This window comes from Thunnus maccoyii, chromosome 19, assembly GCF_910596095.1.
Source record: "Thunnus maccoyii chromosome 19, fThuMac1.1, whole genome shotgun sequence".
NCBI lineage: Eukaryota > Metazoa > Chordata > Actinopteri > Scombriformes > Scombridae > Thunnus > Thunnus maccoyii.
In genome coordinates this window covers 20,316,546-20,330,113 of record NC_056551.1, presented here as the reverse complement: position 1 = coordinate 20,330,113, position 13,568 = coordinate 20,316,546, and the positions used below count along the sequence as shown (strand labels likewise).

The following is a 13,568-nucleotide window of genomic DNA, read 5'->3' as shown; positions in this document are numbered from 1 at the left end:
TTCTGCAGTGCAGTCCAATTGCTCAGTCTATCCATGCAACAGCCTTTTACTGTTGGGCCATGTGGAGAAAAGCCCAGTGCTGTCAGGGTTGATGTTGCCACTTTGCCGATCGTTTCTGTCTAACAGCTCGGAGGCTGAGAGCCTCTCCACAGAGAGAATCCCTAATCAAATTCCCTTTTATTCCTGCCTCCCCGAGCTCTTCACCCGGAATCACACTGCATTACAACACACTAACATATGCCCACATCCTTCTCTCCCATTTCTCTCTCTTTCTGTCTCCTTTCTCTCTTCTCTCAGAGATCCCTTTGCTGCTCCATCCACCACCTATTCTCAGTCCTCTCTCATCCCTCCCTTTCTTCAATCCACCAGCACCGTCTTTAGTCTAAATAAGAACAGCAGAACTGTGGAAGAATTCCTCCTGTGCAGGTTAGTGTGATGTGCTGTGATGAAAGGACATGGCGACAGAGAGGCCTATTAATAATGAAGCACACAGGGCCCGAGCTGCAGCGCCGAGAGAGGAGACGCAGGGAAAAAGAGAAATGACTGACTAGAGAGCCAGCTGAACATCACAGGAGAGAGGGGGAGTTTAGGAGACATACAGAAGGCAAGGTGTGGGGTTAAAAACTTAAATTTGGAAAAAACAATGCAATGAAAAGGGGGAGAGACAAGACAGGAAGAGAGAAAGAGATAGAGAGAGAGGGAGGAATACCATCTCTTCTGCTTTGTTTTGCATTATTACTTACTAGAACCGGAGGGGGAACCAGCAATTGTACCTGAAAGAGAATAAGAGAAGGAAGAGGAGATGAGAACTTGTTTATTTATGCATTCAATTTGCCTAAAGACTCGACTCTGCCTCATTCATCAGACTCAGGTGGGAGAGAGAGAGCTTAAGAGCTGTTCTGCAAAGTAAGGGCTTATTATAGACCACCTCTCATTGTCCCGGAGTAATTACTGGGTCTGCACCCACCTCCCCCCCACCCCCGCCCGCCCTTCTCCCTTCCATTTCCCCAATTCAACCTGTTACACTTCTGCTAACCCTCACAGTCAGAGGTTCTCATCATATATGTATGTTTTAAGAGAGAGCACTACCCCTTGAATCCAAACTTTTTGCCTTTCTTGCATATTTTCCCAGATCGTATTTATAGTTAGCTTAGCTTGGCATGCATAATACAATCTGTAGAGAACTGTTTCCTGAGCCATGGCCATTTTGTGTTGTATTTCAACCAAGCAAGTTGCAAACTTTTTAATTTTTAAATTCCACTAATGGGCTTCAGGAGCTGTAAAAGGCTTGTGATGGGATCTGAAGGTGTGTGTCAGTACCATTAGAACTGGGCTGGAAACAACAGCATGATAAAAAAGAGCTGACAATAGGGCCGTTCTCTGCAGTGCGTGTGCAGGTACAGGTGTGTGTGTGTGTGTGTGTGTTTCGCTGTGTGTGTGTCTCTGTTTGTTTGAAAGGAGAAAAGTAGGGAGGAGCTGCCCTAGATTATTATTTTATCATAGCTAGCTACTGTAGCTGGCTACACTCTCTCCAAGAGGATTTCCCCCCACGCGCTCCCCCCCCGTCGTTACACGGCTCTGATCTGCTCTCCGCACTGCCACCGAGGTGACGACAACTCAGAGAGCTCAGTCGCTCCGTCGTCTTCTCTCAACTTTTACTTTCTTTTCAACCCGATAACCTTGATCCTGCTTGTCATTCAGGACCTCAGAATGATGAACAAACCTATACGTTCATCAATAAAGAATGCCGTGGAGAATGTAATTGTAAAATAACCGCGTGGAGATTCATTTTGAAAGAAGAAAAGTCAGGATTCATCATCCGTGATTAGGAAGGTTGAAATGAATTGTACTGATACCAGAAGAGAATTTGGGGTCAAGGCGGTGACAACAAGAGTAGAATAAGAAAGAGTTTGCTTAGAGGAATCTCCACTAGAGTTTATTACGGGTGGACGTGGATGTGGCACAGCAAAACTGTGGATGTCTTAAAGTATCATCTGTTCCCATTTGTAGCTCTCTAGTTTGTGAATATCAGCTAACATGACTCTGGACGCAAGTGGACTGGACACAATGCTAACATAACATTACTGGGGCTAAGCTACCAGCAGTTACAATTAAAAGGGCGCTAAGGTGACATAAAAGTAGTTGGACTAAGCTTATAAAATTAAGTATCTTAAACCCAACTGTTTTTCTAAGCAGGGACCTTTTTGTATTGATAATACCAAGAAAAGTTAAAACACAGAGGAAAGCATCTTAAAGGTATACTATGCAGGATTTTCCTAAAAAATACTCAAAAGTAATCCCTTCAAATATCTTGTTTTGTCCGACCAACAGTCCAAAACCTAAAGATATTCAGTTTATAATATAAAACAGAGAAAAATATAAAAGTTTATATAAGCTAGTACCACTCTAGGCCCATCCCTGACCCTGTAGTTCTGTATCGCAACATATTCAGGAGTCAGCAGTATTGTCTCTAACTGTGTGAGTCAGACTGATAATAAACGCAGTAGGAACACATCAATGTGTTTTTGGGTACGTACAGGTGTTAGGGGTTCCATTGGGTGTTGGCAGGTAGGAACCAGCCTTCCAGGACTTGGCTTTGAAGCCCTTCCTGCAGCGCTGGCAGTCCTGTCCCGTGGTGTTGTGTTCACACTGGCACTGGAGGTTCCCATCCTGCAGCAGGCACTGGGAGGCATGGAGGTTACACTTGCACCTTTAAAAAAAAAAAGAGGGAATAAAAAGGCAGACGACACAGATGAGAGGAGATGTACGCTGTGTGTGTGTGTGTGCGTGTGTGTGTGTGTGTGTGTGAAGGAGAGCGAGTGTGCCCCACTGACTCCACATAAGGCAGCAGCAGGTGAAAGTTGTAATCACACACTGGTTGTGAGTGTGGTGTTAATGATGCTAGATATTAAATAAGCATTTTTACACCAAGGAAATCTTCTTTTTCTTGTACTGTGTCTTTCCTGCTGCTCTGTTGTTGTTGTTATTGTTGTGTGCAACTTCTTTTTGCCCTATTGTTTGTCTCTGTAAAGCGCATTTGAATTCCCTTTAAGGCGCCTGTATACATAAAATGTATTATTATAAAGCTAAAGTATGGAATTACGGTCTTACAAAATGTGTATTTTATATAAACTGTTATACCTTCACTTTAAGAGTAACTTTCTTTGTGTGTGTGTGTGTGTGTAGGTGTGGAGATACAGTATATTTGTGGTTTTATGGGTGTACACACACCTGCATGCATCAGTAAAATGTTAAAACAACGTTGCTTAAGTGGTTTGAGTCGCTGCACCTTTGCCAGCTTTAGTTGAAGTGCCCCTCCGTAACAAATTAGTAATTATATACTAACAGATTGTTGTAATTATTAATAATACAATAATTACTGTTGCGGCTGATGCCTACACCTTTATTTTGGTTATTATTACATATCCCCTGTACACCAAATTAAAAGCTGTTGTTAAGACAATAACATAAGGTGACTGAGCATCCAAATGAACTACTGAACGCAGTAGCTGTTGTGTGTGTGTGTGTGTGTGTGTGTGTGTGTGTGTGTGTGTGTGTGTGTGTGTGTGTGTGTGTGTGTGTGTGTGGAGTGATGGGAATTTTTTATTAAGGTGACAAGAAGTTGCTTTAACGTTGCAGTAAAGCTCGTGGTCATACCCGGCCACTTTTGCATGTTCTCCGCCGTTAAACTCCCTTAATTTCCCAAAAGTCAAGAGCAACTTAAAAAGTTAACTCTACATTAACAGAGCAGTCAGTCTCTTTGTGCGTTTGACTGACAGGTCGACACATCCAGACTAGATTTATACATCACACCATCTTTTCAGTGCCTCCGGGGAACCAAAAAGTTGTTCGCTTGACATCAAAGAAATAAAAAAGATTTGGTCGTCTGCTTTTCGCACCACTGTGAATGCTAATTCATATCATTAAACACACACATACATCTTTAGGAAAGTGTTTTCTCCTTTTGTAGTCTGATTTGTGGTGTTGTGGCATTAGTGGCTATTATAATGTAAGATTAATAATGAAGACACCTATGGCAATAAATGAAATTAAAATAGCATCCTTTTGCATATTACTTGGAAGTAAGTTGGCAGAGACCGAGGGAGAGAGAGCTAAGGGAGTTGGCGAGTGAGTTAGGGAAGAAGTTCTGTGGAAACCTGGTTTCAAAGCAGCAGTGAGCCAAATATCTAACATCTAGATATATACTTTATCTCTCCGTCGTTTGTTTGTTTGTCTCCATTATCCTTTGGAAGTCGGAAGTAGTAATGAATTTATTGACAAGAGGTCAATTTTTAACATAACAATTATATTGAACATTGTTATTCTGTGTATAATATGTGTATCATCAAATCAGTGTTTCATCCACACAAGCACACACAAGCATGTGTGTATGTGTGTGTGTATGATTTTAAATGCCAACATCACAGTGGAGGTGGGGCTGCACTTTTCTGTCTCAGAATTCCTGATTGAATTTCATGATTAAGGAGGAATTTTATTTTCATACAGAAAATAAATGACATGAACATATTTCTTGTTGCTTTTCCTCTTTGTAAATCATTCTGGAGTGTGTGTAAACATACAGCAGGGTGTAAATGGGGAAGAAAAAAAAGAATAAACACTAAAAAAAACCTGAGTGCAAAATACTTTGAGTCTAAGATTGTCGGTAACCTATTTACTCACTCTCTCTCCAAGACTTCCATTTGGGAGAAAATTATTGTTTTCAATTACCGCTTGTGAATTTCAAGTGTGTGTGTGTTTGTGTGTGTTTGTGTGTGCGCGGGCATTAACATATGTGTTACGACCTCAGCAGAGGGCAGGGCCCAGGTGGGCTGATCCAGAGGTTGGAGTTCTGCTGGAAAGGAAATGAGGATCTTAAGGACACTCGGCAGCTACGGCTTTAAATTACAGCCTTTTCCAGATGAGCGACCGGACTCCAATCCAGTTTGTTCCACTGGAGTGAACAGCTATCCGTCTGCATCAAATATTCAAAGAATGGCCCCTGTATTCTGGCAAGATGACTACTTCAATCTTCCTTCCATCCTTTCTCATCAGTTTTCTTTTGAGGGGGGGGAAGTGGAGGGGGGGGGTCCTATCAACCTCAACACCAGCTTCACAACATTAAGTATACTTTACATACAGAATAACGATGAGTGAAACTTAGAAATACACAGTAGGCCTCACAGGAACAACAAATGGAGACAGTTGATCACGGTGAGTCGTGTCTCATATCACATTGTTGCTCACAGTCCTATAAATTACCCACGCTTCTCTCTGATCACCTGGACGAGCTGACAGGACGTGCCGGGGAGAATCCATCCACCGACAAGGCCTTGTTTCCTGCATGCCTTCTGAAGGACACGAGCTGTCCACTTAGCGAAGAGGGAAATTGAACATCTCTTTTTCATGGGGGGAAAATAGTACGCGCGTGAGAGAGAAAGAGAGCGTATGAAATGAGACAGGTGTGTGCATGTGTGTGTGTGTTCCTGTGTTTCTATCTGGTGTGATTCTGATGCATTTGTCTGAGAACGGCGATGACAGACAACAGATCAGGGAAGCTGAGGCGCGGTGACTAATGCCTGCGTTGGTTGACTGACAGCCCCCAACATATCACCGCTTCTCATCTCCTGCATCTACGGTGATAAATCTCATCTGTCTCATCTTTAAAAGTGGAAGCGCCGCTGAGTGCAGGATCTAGAAGTTGTAGTTTAAAATCAATATTGAAGAACAGAGGGATTTTCTAGGTATACTGCTGTGCGGTTCGGGCCTTGAGGGCCTAATGGCTGCTGCGTACTAGAGGAAATGGCCTCTCTCTTGTCAATTATCTGGACAAATACATACACTTATGTGAAAGCCTGCATGAATAGACGTATCTGGATCCGTGTTACGATGAAATATCACCGGTTCCCTAATATTCACAAACACTTCGGCTAATTTAATCATTTAAGCGAACATTTGAGTTGCGAGTTGAAACTTTGTGGACTCTCCAACCCCTTGACCTGCTTTTCTGACTCCTGCCACATAGTACAGCCCAGGAATACCAAGAGTACTTCTAGCCTTGCACTCCTTCCACATGAATGATGTGACAATCCGACTTTTCCAGCGCTGTGTCTCTTTTGCTCCCTCTCTTACGGATGACAGCTTGCACTGGGATTTCTGCCGATCCCTCTCTTCAGTCCCTCCACACACAAATAATACATGGGCACAATCATATGTTAATGTGCAAGATGTCTGCCTTCACTGCAAAGTCATCAAAGTGGGAATAGCTGCTCTGAGCTGAAGGAAGTTAAGACGGGACAGCTGGATCCATCACAACCCTGTCTATTTACTCAGAGAGAGAGAGAGAGAGAGAGAGAGAGAGGAGAGATGAAATGAGAGAAGGTGAGAGGAGGAAAAGACAAAGAAGGGCAAGAGAAAGAGTGAGTCAAGGAACCGGAGGGGGAAGAAAAGGGATGCAAATGTATTCCAATCTACTAGAAACCAAACACACAATGTGGTGTTTTAATTAGGTGGTGTAATTATGGGTCAATACTTCTGTTTGTCAGTCTGCTATGTTTCCTTAAAGTTATAATCCTGAGGGCTGGTGGTTTCAGGTCTAGTTGATTAGGCAACACCTCTGGTAACTAGTGGTAACAGCAAATGCATTTTGATAACACTGTACAGGTCCCAGAGTTCTGTACAAGATGACACGTGTATTGATCACTGAGCGGCTAAGTTTCTAGCGCAGCCAAACAAACCGTGGGAGGAAAAGGATTCATTATGTCACGTTGTTTTAAAGGTGACATCCTCCTTTTTAACAAGTTAATATAGGTCTCTGAGGTCCTCAAAACATGTCTTTGAAGTTGTTTGCTGAAAATACAACGGAGCGCTTGATTCCACCTGGCACGGCTGCGTCGCGTTCCGGCTGCGACGCGGCCCGCCGGAGCTGATCACAGCCACTCTAGATAATGCTTGTGATTCCACCAGCTGTGCTGTGGCGTTTTTCAGAAGCGGCTCTCTGATCTGCTCTGCTAAAAATGATGTGCCTAGTCTATTTTTAACGGAAGTTACGTCAAGTTTCCTGTGAGGTCCTTGTGTGTAGGTATGCATCTGGAATCCCTTTGCGAGAAAAGCGGACTATGCCATCGTCAATCAAAAGGCAATTCTAGAGTGTAAAAAAACACTGGCCATAATAGTATCAGTGATCATTATCACTGATAATATGTCGTCATCATCATCGGTCATTATCAATGAATATAGGGGAAACACTGGTATCTCTACAAATGTTCATACTGAATGTATTTCATGTTTATTTGTCCAACAATTTCAGCTCTTGCAATACAATATTCACTTGTGGCAACAATAGCGTGATTAATTTTTTAATTTTAACTTGAACCACTTGGTTAAGGTTATGGAAAGATCATGGTTCAATACTGAACAGTGACACAAAACAGGATGTGTTTGCATTTCCTGTATTTAACCAAAACCCCAATATTTCCCTAAACAGTGTCTTCGTAGCCTAAATCAAACCACATGCCCCAGTCTCCAGTGTCAAAATCCTGCACTATGTGTGTCCTACATCCATCCGGGATGCAACTTCTGTGTGGTACAAGACCAAAGCAGTTTGTGCACTTGACTCACGTGATGCCTGTGAATAAAATCCAGGCATCAATTTCCTCCCAATCTTATAAGCCATTTAGTAGCATATAAACATATTTTTTTTTAGAGAACAGCACATGCAACATCATGCAACATCGTACATGTCTTACCTACATGCTTACACTATATTTTCGTGCATCTAACTAATGCTCTATTAATCTCCGAGGTTGACAATTATTGTATCAATCTGTTTGTATCTCTGCCCAGGCTTGTCTGGCTGCGTGCGTTTCTCTCTCTGTCCGTTCTCCTCGCAGTCTCTGTCTCTGTGAAGTCATGTCGGCCCTGTGTATTTAATGATACGAAGACTGCCTGTTTTAGACAGCAGAGACACAGCAATTAGGGGAATAAATAAGAAGAAAGATAAACATCAAGGGGGAGTCATGTGGTGGCAAAGCCTGAGAAAGCAGCTGGAAGCAGCAGTTAATGGGGCTTTATCTGTCTCTTTACTGTAGTCGACGCCTATCCCGCTATTCCTCTCCGGGGACACAGCTATCACTCCCTCTCTCTTATTTTCTGTTTTGCACTCTCCTCCCACTGTATTTTTTACTTTTGCTACCAAATTCCATCAAGCTGTTCCAGTCTGCCAGTCTCTCCTTTCGCTCTTCCTCTGTGATTTCCCACATTATCCTCCATCTCTCTTTCATTCTTTCCCTTTCTGTCTGTCTGTACGCCTAAAGCTCTTTAGCTACTGCCGGTTGCACCAGTGCTCACGGAAGAGTGCATTGGGTAAATTGGGTTGTGGACATGTGTTTGAGAGGAGCGGGTGGAGGGGAAAATAGGGGGGGGGGGGGCTGAGTAGACAGTACAGCAGGGAGCAGGGCAGTTGTGTTAAAGCCCTGACAGTCTGCTCGCCTCTCCGACTACAGTGGTGAGACTGGAAGGAGGAGCAGGGGGAGGGTCCGCATTGACGTGCTCTAACCTGTGATGACAGACTGCATCGATGCGGCTCTGACCCAGCAGGAGATCTCCCTCCTCTTCTACTCTTGTGTTCGATCAGCCGTCACTGAGAAGGCCCACTTGGTACTCGCAACAACTCCTTCCCTTGATACCACACATACACAATCGGCTACACAACTTGCTAGAGTAATAGTAGAGTGAGAGCCTAATGGCCGATGAGTGTCAGTGTTTTTGTCAGAGAGAGACAGTCTTAACACCCAAACCAGGGCTGGCATGGAGGTACATATGCATATGAATAAAATAACCGGAATAATACAATCAGATACAACGGCTCTACACCCTTTTTCGATGTGTATAATATCAGATTTTTGTCAGACAGAGGAATTATTCATTCTTAGGTCCTTTGTATCCAAAGATTAAAGCCGCCCTCTACTCAAAAATGTGTTTTGCTTATAGTCTCTTCACTTTGATGTGCGACCTTCACTGTCCAGAGTGATGAATGTGCAGAGTTTGACACTAGAAAGCTGTTTTCACATTCATTTACTGAAGGAGGAAAGTTTCTCCGCGCTCACTTTAAATCTGAGTTCAAGACGTGTACATACGAGCAAGATTCATGACATCACAAAGCCAACGGTCCCAGTATGTAATTTACACAAGTGGTAATGTGGAAACTTGAAGCCTAATGATTAATTAATTAATCAATCAGTTTGGGTTTCGGCCATAAAATGTCAGAAAATGGAAACATGTCGGTCACTGTTTCCCAGAGCTCCAGTTGATGTCCTCAAATGTCGGATATTCAGTTTACTGTCATAGAGGACTAAAGAAACCAGGAAATATTCACATTTGCGAAGCTGCAATCAGATAATTTGGCCATTTTTTTTGTTAATAAATGATTCCAAGGGATTAATTGATGATCAGCATAGTTGGCGATTAATTTAATAGTTGACAACTAATCTCCACTGCATATACACTGAGAATAGACTTTTCAGTGAAGTAGGAGACATCTGTAGTTAATCTTTTGAAATGAACAATAATTTTATTTGTATATTCAGAGATTCATTCATATTCATAGAGTAATTTCCAACTTTTTCGGTGAGAACCATATCAGGCATAAATAATTATTTAAAGGTGAGTATTTGTATATGTCTTGAAACATGTATTAAGTGTGTCAATACCGTAAATTAAAATTGATTGGTACGGGGCGGCCTGCAGAAAAGCCGAGCCCTCCAACACATTGTATCCCAAGTGCAGCGGGTAGCGACCAAGCGGGGAGTGGGAGTTGCGTGAAGCCGGGATCATTGATCAGCAGCACGCCTTATTGGCTTCTGCTGAAGTCTTTATCACCGCATCCCCTCCCACTTCCTCCCCCGGCCTCGCCTCGTAAATTCACAGCAGCTAATTGGACATGACTGCGTTTATGTTCCAGCTTCATAAATTTCTTTCTCTGAAGGGAGCGGATCGATTTTCCTCGAGCGGAGCCTCCCGGAGCGGAGGAGCAGCATGAGTCTCTTCAGACGTACGCTCTCCTCTCCACCCCACTTCACCTTTTTTTTTTTTTTTTTCTCCACTATCCTTTCTCTCACATGTGCGCTCTTCCTCCCTCCTCCTCTCTCCCTCCAGACTAAACAGGTAATCTATAACTGACCTCCCCTGCAATCATGTGGTGAGTAGGATTACACCTCGCCTTTTATCATAACCACAGTAGTTCTTTGTACCTCACTCACTCACTCCTCCACGTTAATAACAGAACTGATGACATTTTAAACAAATATTCTACCCAAGCTCATTATCTATCATTAACTAATGAAAGTTGTTGACAGCAAAAGACCCCAAATGTTTCAGATACATTTCCTGCCTTAATTGTTTTTAATTTTTTTTTTATCTCTCGTTAGTTTTCTTTCTAGTTTCTGTTTTGGGGGCATTTCCCAAAAGCCATCTAAGAGAGAAAACACTTTTTACTGGAGCATCTAAGGGACAGGCCTAAGGGACTGTGTGTTTGGGGTCTCCCATTCTCTCACAACACACACACACGTACACACACACACACACACGCATGCATGCACTCGCTAAATATGCTCAGCGTTGAGAGGTCACTGAATGTTTTTGGCCTCAATAAAAAGGAGAGTGAAATGTCCAGCAAAAAGACATCCTAAATTATTCAGAGCGCAGGAATGACCTTGATTGTCTTTGCAATCCACACCCTGTGTGTGTTTGTAGTGTGTGTGTGTGTATGTGTGTATTATGCAGTGCAAGGGGATGTGTGACCTCCCTGGTGTGTAAGTGGGATGATTCATTATATTAGCACAGTTTGCACTGAGTTAAAAAGTGTGTTTTGGTTTGTGATTATGCATTAGATAGAGGAATGCATGGAGAGAGAGAGAGAGAGAAAGGGAGAGATTGTGTGAGACTAAGCGTACCGGTAAATTATTTACACGGCATACAGTAAATGGCTATTGCGTGCCTGCAAAGCTGGGTTTCAGACCTGAGAGCAGCTCTCTGATTGGTCGGGTCAGGCCATGTAGCAGAGCAGCAGGCACAGTCAGGCCCACTTTGAGCTACCTGCTCTCTGAAGTATGTAGTGTATGTACAGGCCCAAATAACTAAATAATGGAGCCTGGAGACATTCTGTTCTCCAGTCCAGACCTCAGAGGAACTCGGTGTGTTTGAGAGAGAGAGAGAGAGAGAGCTAAATATTGGAACAGTTCAGGTGTGCGTTACATGCCAGCTGTGTGATTTTTGCTGGCCTTTCAAACTGCAGGGGTAATTAATATGCAGCTTTCATAGGATTTTGTCATCCAGGCTGTTTTCAGTGATACTTGGTGTATGAGGACACGATATATAATACTGCATATAAGATAAGATTGCGTAAGGCGGCTTTCAGACTGACTTTAGCGATGCGTGAAAGAAAATGCAGCCCTGTTGATGTAGCGGGGGGGGGGGGGGGGGCATCGCAGAGGTCTCTGGCAAAAAACACTGCAGGGTCATCCGGCAAAAAATGTTTAACGTAGCTTTCTGACTTTTGCCGCAATGCAACGTGATGTTATCCGGCAAGGTCCTGCAGGGGCGAATCAAACACATGCACATTCCTGGTAGATTTGAATGTAGACTAGAGGTTTGCCTGCCAAATATCATAACGAAAGTGAAAATGATTATCACTGTGATCGCTCTCCAGAGTTGTTAAGTATTTGTTTGTAGTATTATAAACTGTTGTGATGTGTTTCTGCATCTGCTGAGCCTTCAGACTCATGGATCTATCGCTCAAACTTGACTTCCTGGATAGTATTTCACCGTCTAACTGGTACCTGGAACAACACGACCATACCAACTCAGTCCCTTGCATTTTTAAAAAAAAAAAACTTGGGGTTGTTTTTGGTCTAAACTCCAACTCATTCAAATGTTATTGAGTTCAGGTCCGTTTTGATTCATTGTCGATATAGATTCATTTTCTTTGTTTAAAACTTAATAAACAGAGCCGCTCACTCAAATGTCTATTGATAATCACACGAAACGTTAATATAGAAACAGTTTAGTTGGTCAAAGCTGTTCAAATTTCTTTCACAAACAAAGCAGATAAATGCAGGAAATATAACTTAATGTAATCTATTTGCATGTAAATTGTTTTTTATCCAAACTCATTTTTTGTCCCTGTTTGGGACTTTGTTCCTTTTATTGCTTGGCAACTTTGGATACCCACAGATTTTGCTGTTTGATCAAAAAAAGTAAATGCATATAATATAAAATCACATCCTGGTGTAGCTGATTGTTTTTTCTTTGCCCCAAAACAAGACTCGTAAACACAATTTTATATAAAATGCCAGTAAGGACGTACAGTATATGTCTAAGCAGATGTAAATGAGATACTCTGTGAAATCCTCTCATCAGCACTTTTAATTGTTTTCTCTGCTTGTCTTTACATGGGTTATTGTAGCATAAATAGCATATGCTGAATGTTATCACCCATGAATAGATGCACCCTCAAAAGTCACTGACCACTGTGATGGGTGACCCTTATTAATTCGTCCACACAAGACATATTTTACTGGCATTTGGCACTTGGCAGGTGGTAATTTAAGACTCTGCATGCCAGCATTGTAATATTCATGCAGCATGATGCAGCATGAATGATGCAGAACGGGGCTGACACTGTCCTCCTTACTGAAGCGGCCATGTCTCTGCATCTTAAGGCTTCTGCCACTAACTGTGTCAGATTCCAGCCTGGCTCCATCCAGCCCTGATCATCCTGAGCGTAAACGTGCCGTATATTAGAGCGTAACCTCCCTGCAGAGTCCTTACTGTTGCTGAATGAACAATACAGCAGAGAGTAACACCTGGGGAGAGAGGAAATTGGGCATGAGTTTGAGAGGGGGAGTTATTATACATCCTCCTCTTTATTTAAGATATGAAGTGCGCTGAAAGACAAAGAAGAAGTAAAGGGAGATGGGAGGAATGAAAAAGTGATGAAGAGACAGAAACTCTGGGACGACATGGGGGTTTGGTGGGAGGTTCTTCCTGTTTTGCAATCCCCTACAGAGTCTTAGGACCCCCATGAGCGATACAGAGTGTTTGTGTGTTTGTATCAGAGTGAAGAACAGAATACTCTACTGATATCTGGGCCTGAGACAATATGCCCGCCGCACGAACTTTTAGAGACACGCTTTTGAACTTCTAAATGTGTGAAGGCACATTATTATAAATTAGCACACCAACACACTTGGAAACTCGCACCCGCGGGCCTTCACCCGTGCACCTAATTTTTCCCACACAAACACAATTACTTCACATACTTGCTCTCGTTTTCTGAGCCGCGCGTCCTCACATGTAAATTATTCAGAAAAGTGTCCTAAAAGTCACCAGAACTTACAAAAACACACCTACAGACATATCCACATGCTAATGAAAAACACACATTCGTGTACAACTGTAATATTCCTTCCCATATACCCGTGCGTGTGCATGTGTGTGTGTGTGTGTGTGTATTAGAGTCTAATTCCAGTGAGACTGTGGAGGGGAGGATGCCTGGGGAAGAGGAGCTGAGC

General features: G+C 42.8%; 1 protein-coding gene and 1 long non-coding RNA gene across 3 annotated transcripts in view; one reads left to right on the top strand and one right to left on the bottom strand.

The window, feature by feature from the left end:
- Positions 1 to 13,568, bottom strand: part of LOC121885205 (netrin-G2) — a 69,337-nt gene that overhangs the window by 30,913 nt on the left and 24,856 nt on the right. Inside the window, exons 4-5 of the mRNA XM_042394429.1 lie at positions 2,538 to 2,710; positions 744 to 773 (exon numbers count right to left, since the gene is read on the bottom strand). Of these exons, the coding sequence (XP_042250363.1) occupies positions 744 to 773; positions 2,538 to 2,710 (203 nt within the window). The remainder of the gene's footprint in view (positions 1 to 743; positions 774 to 2,537; positions 2,711 to 13,568) is intronic.
- Positions 1 to 13,568, top strand: part of LOC121885207 — a 56,946-nt gene that overhangs the window by 35,926 nt on the left and 7,452 nt on the right. The window lies entirely within an intron of this gene.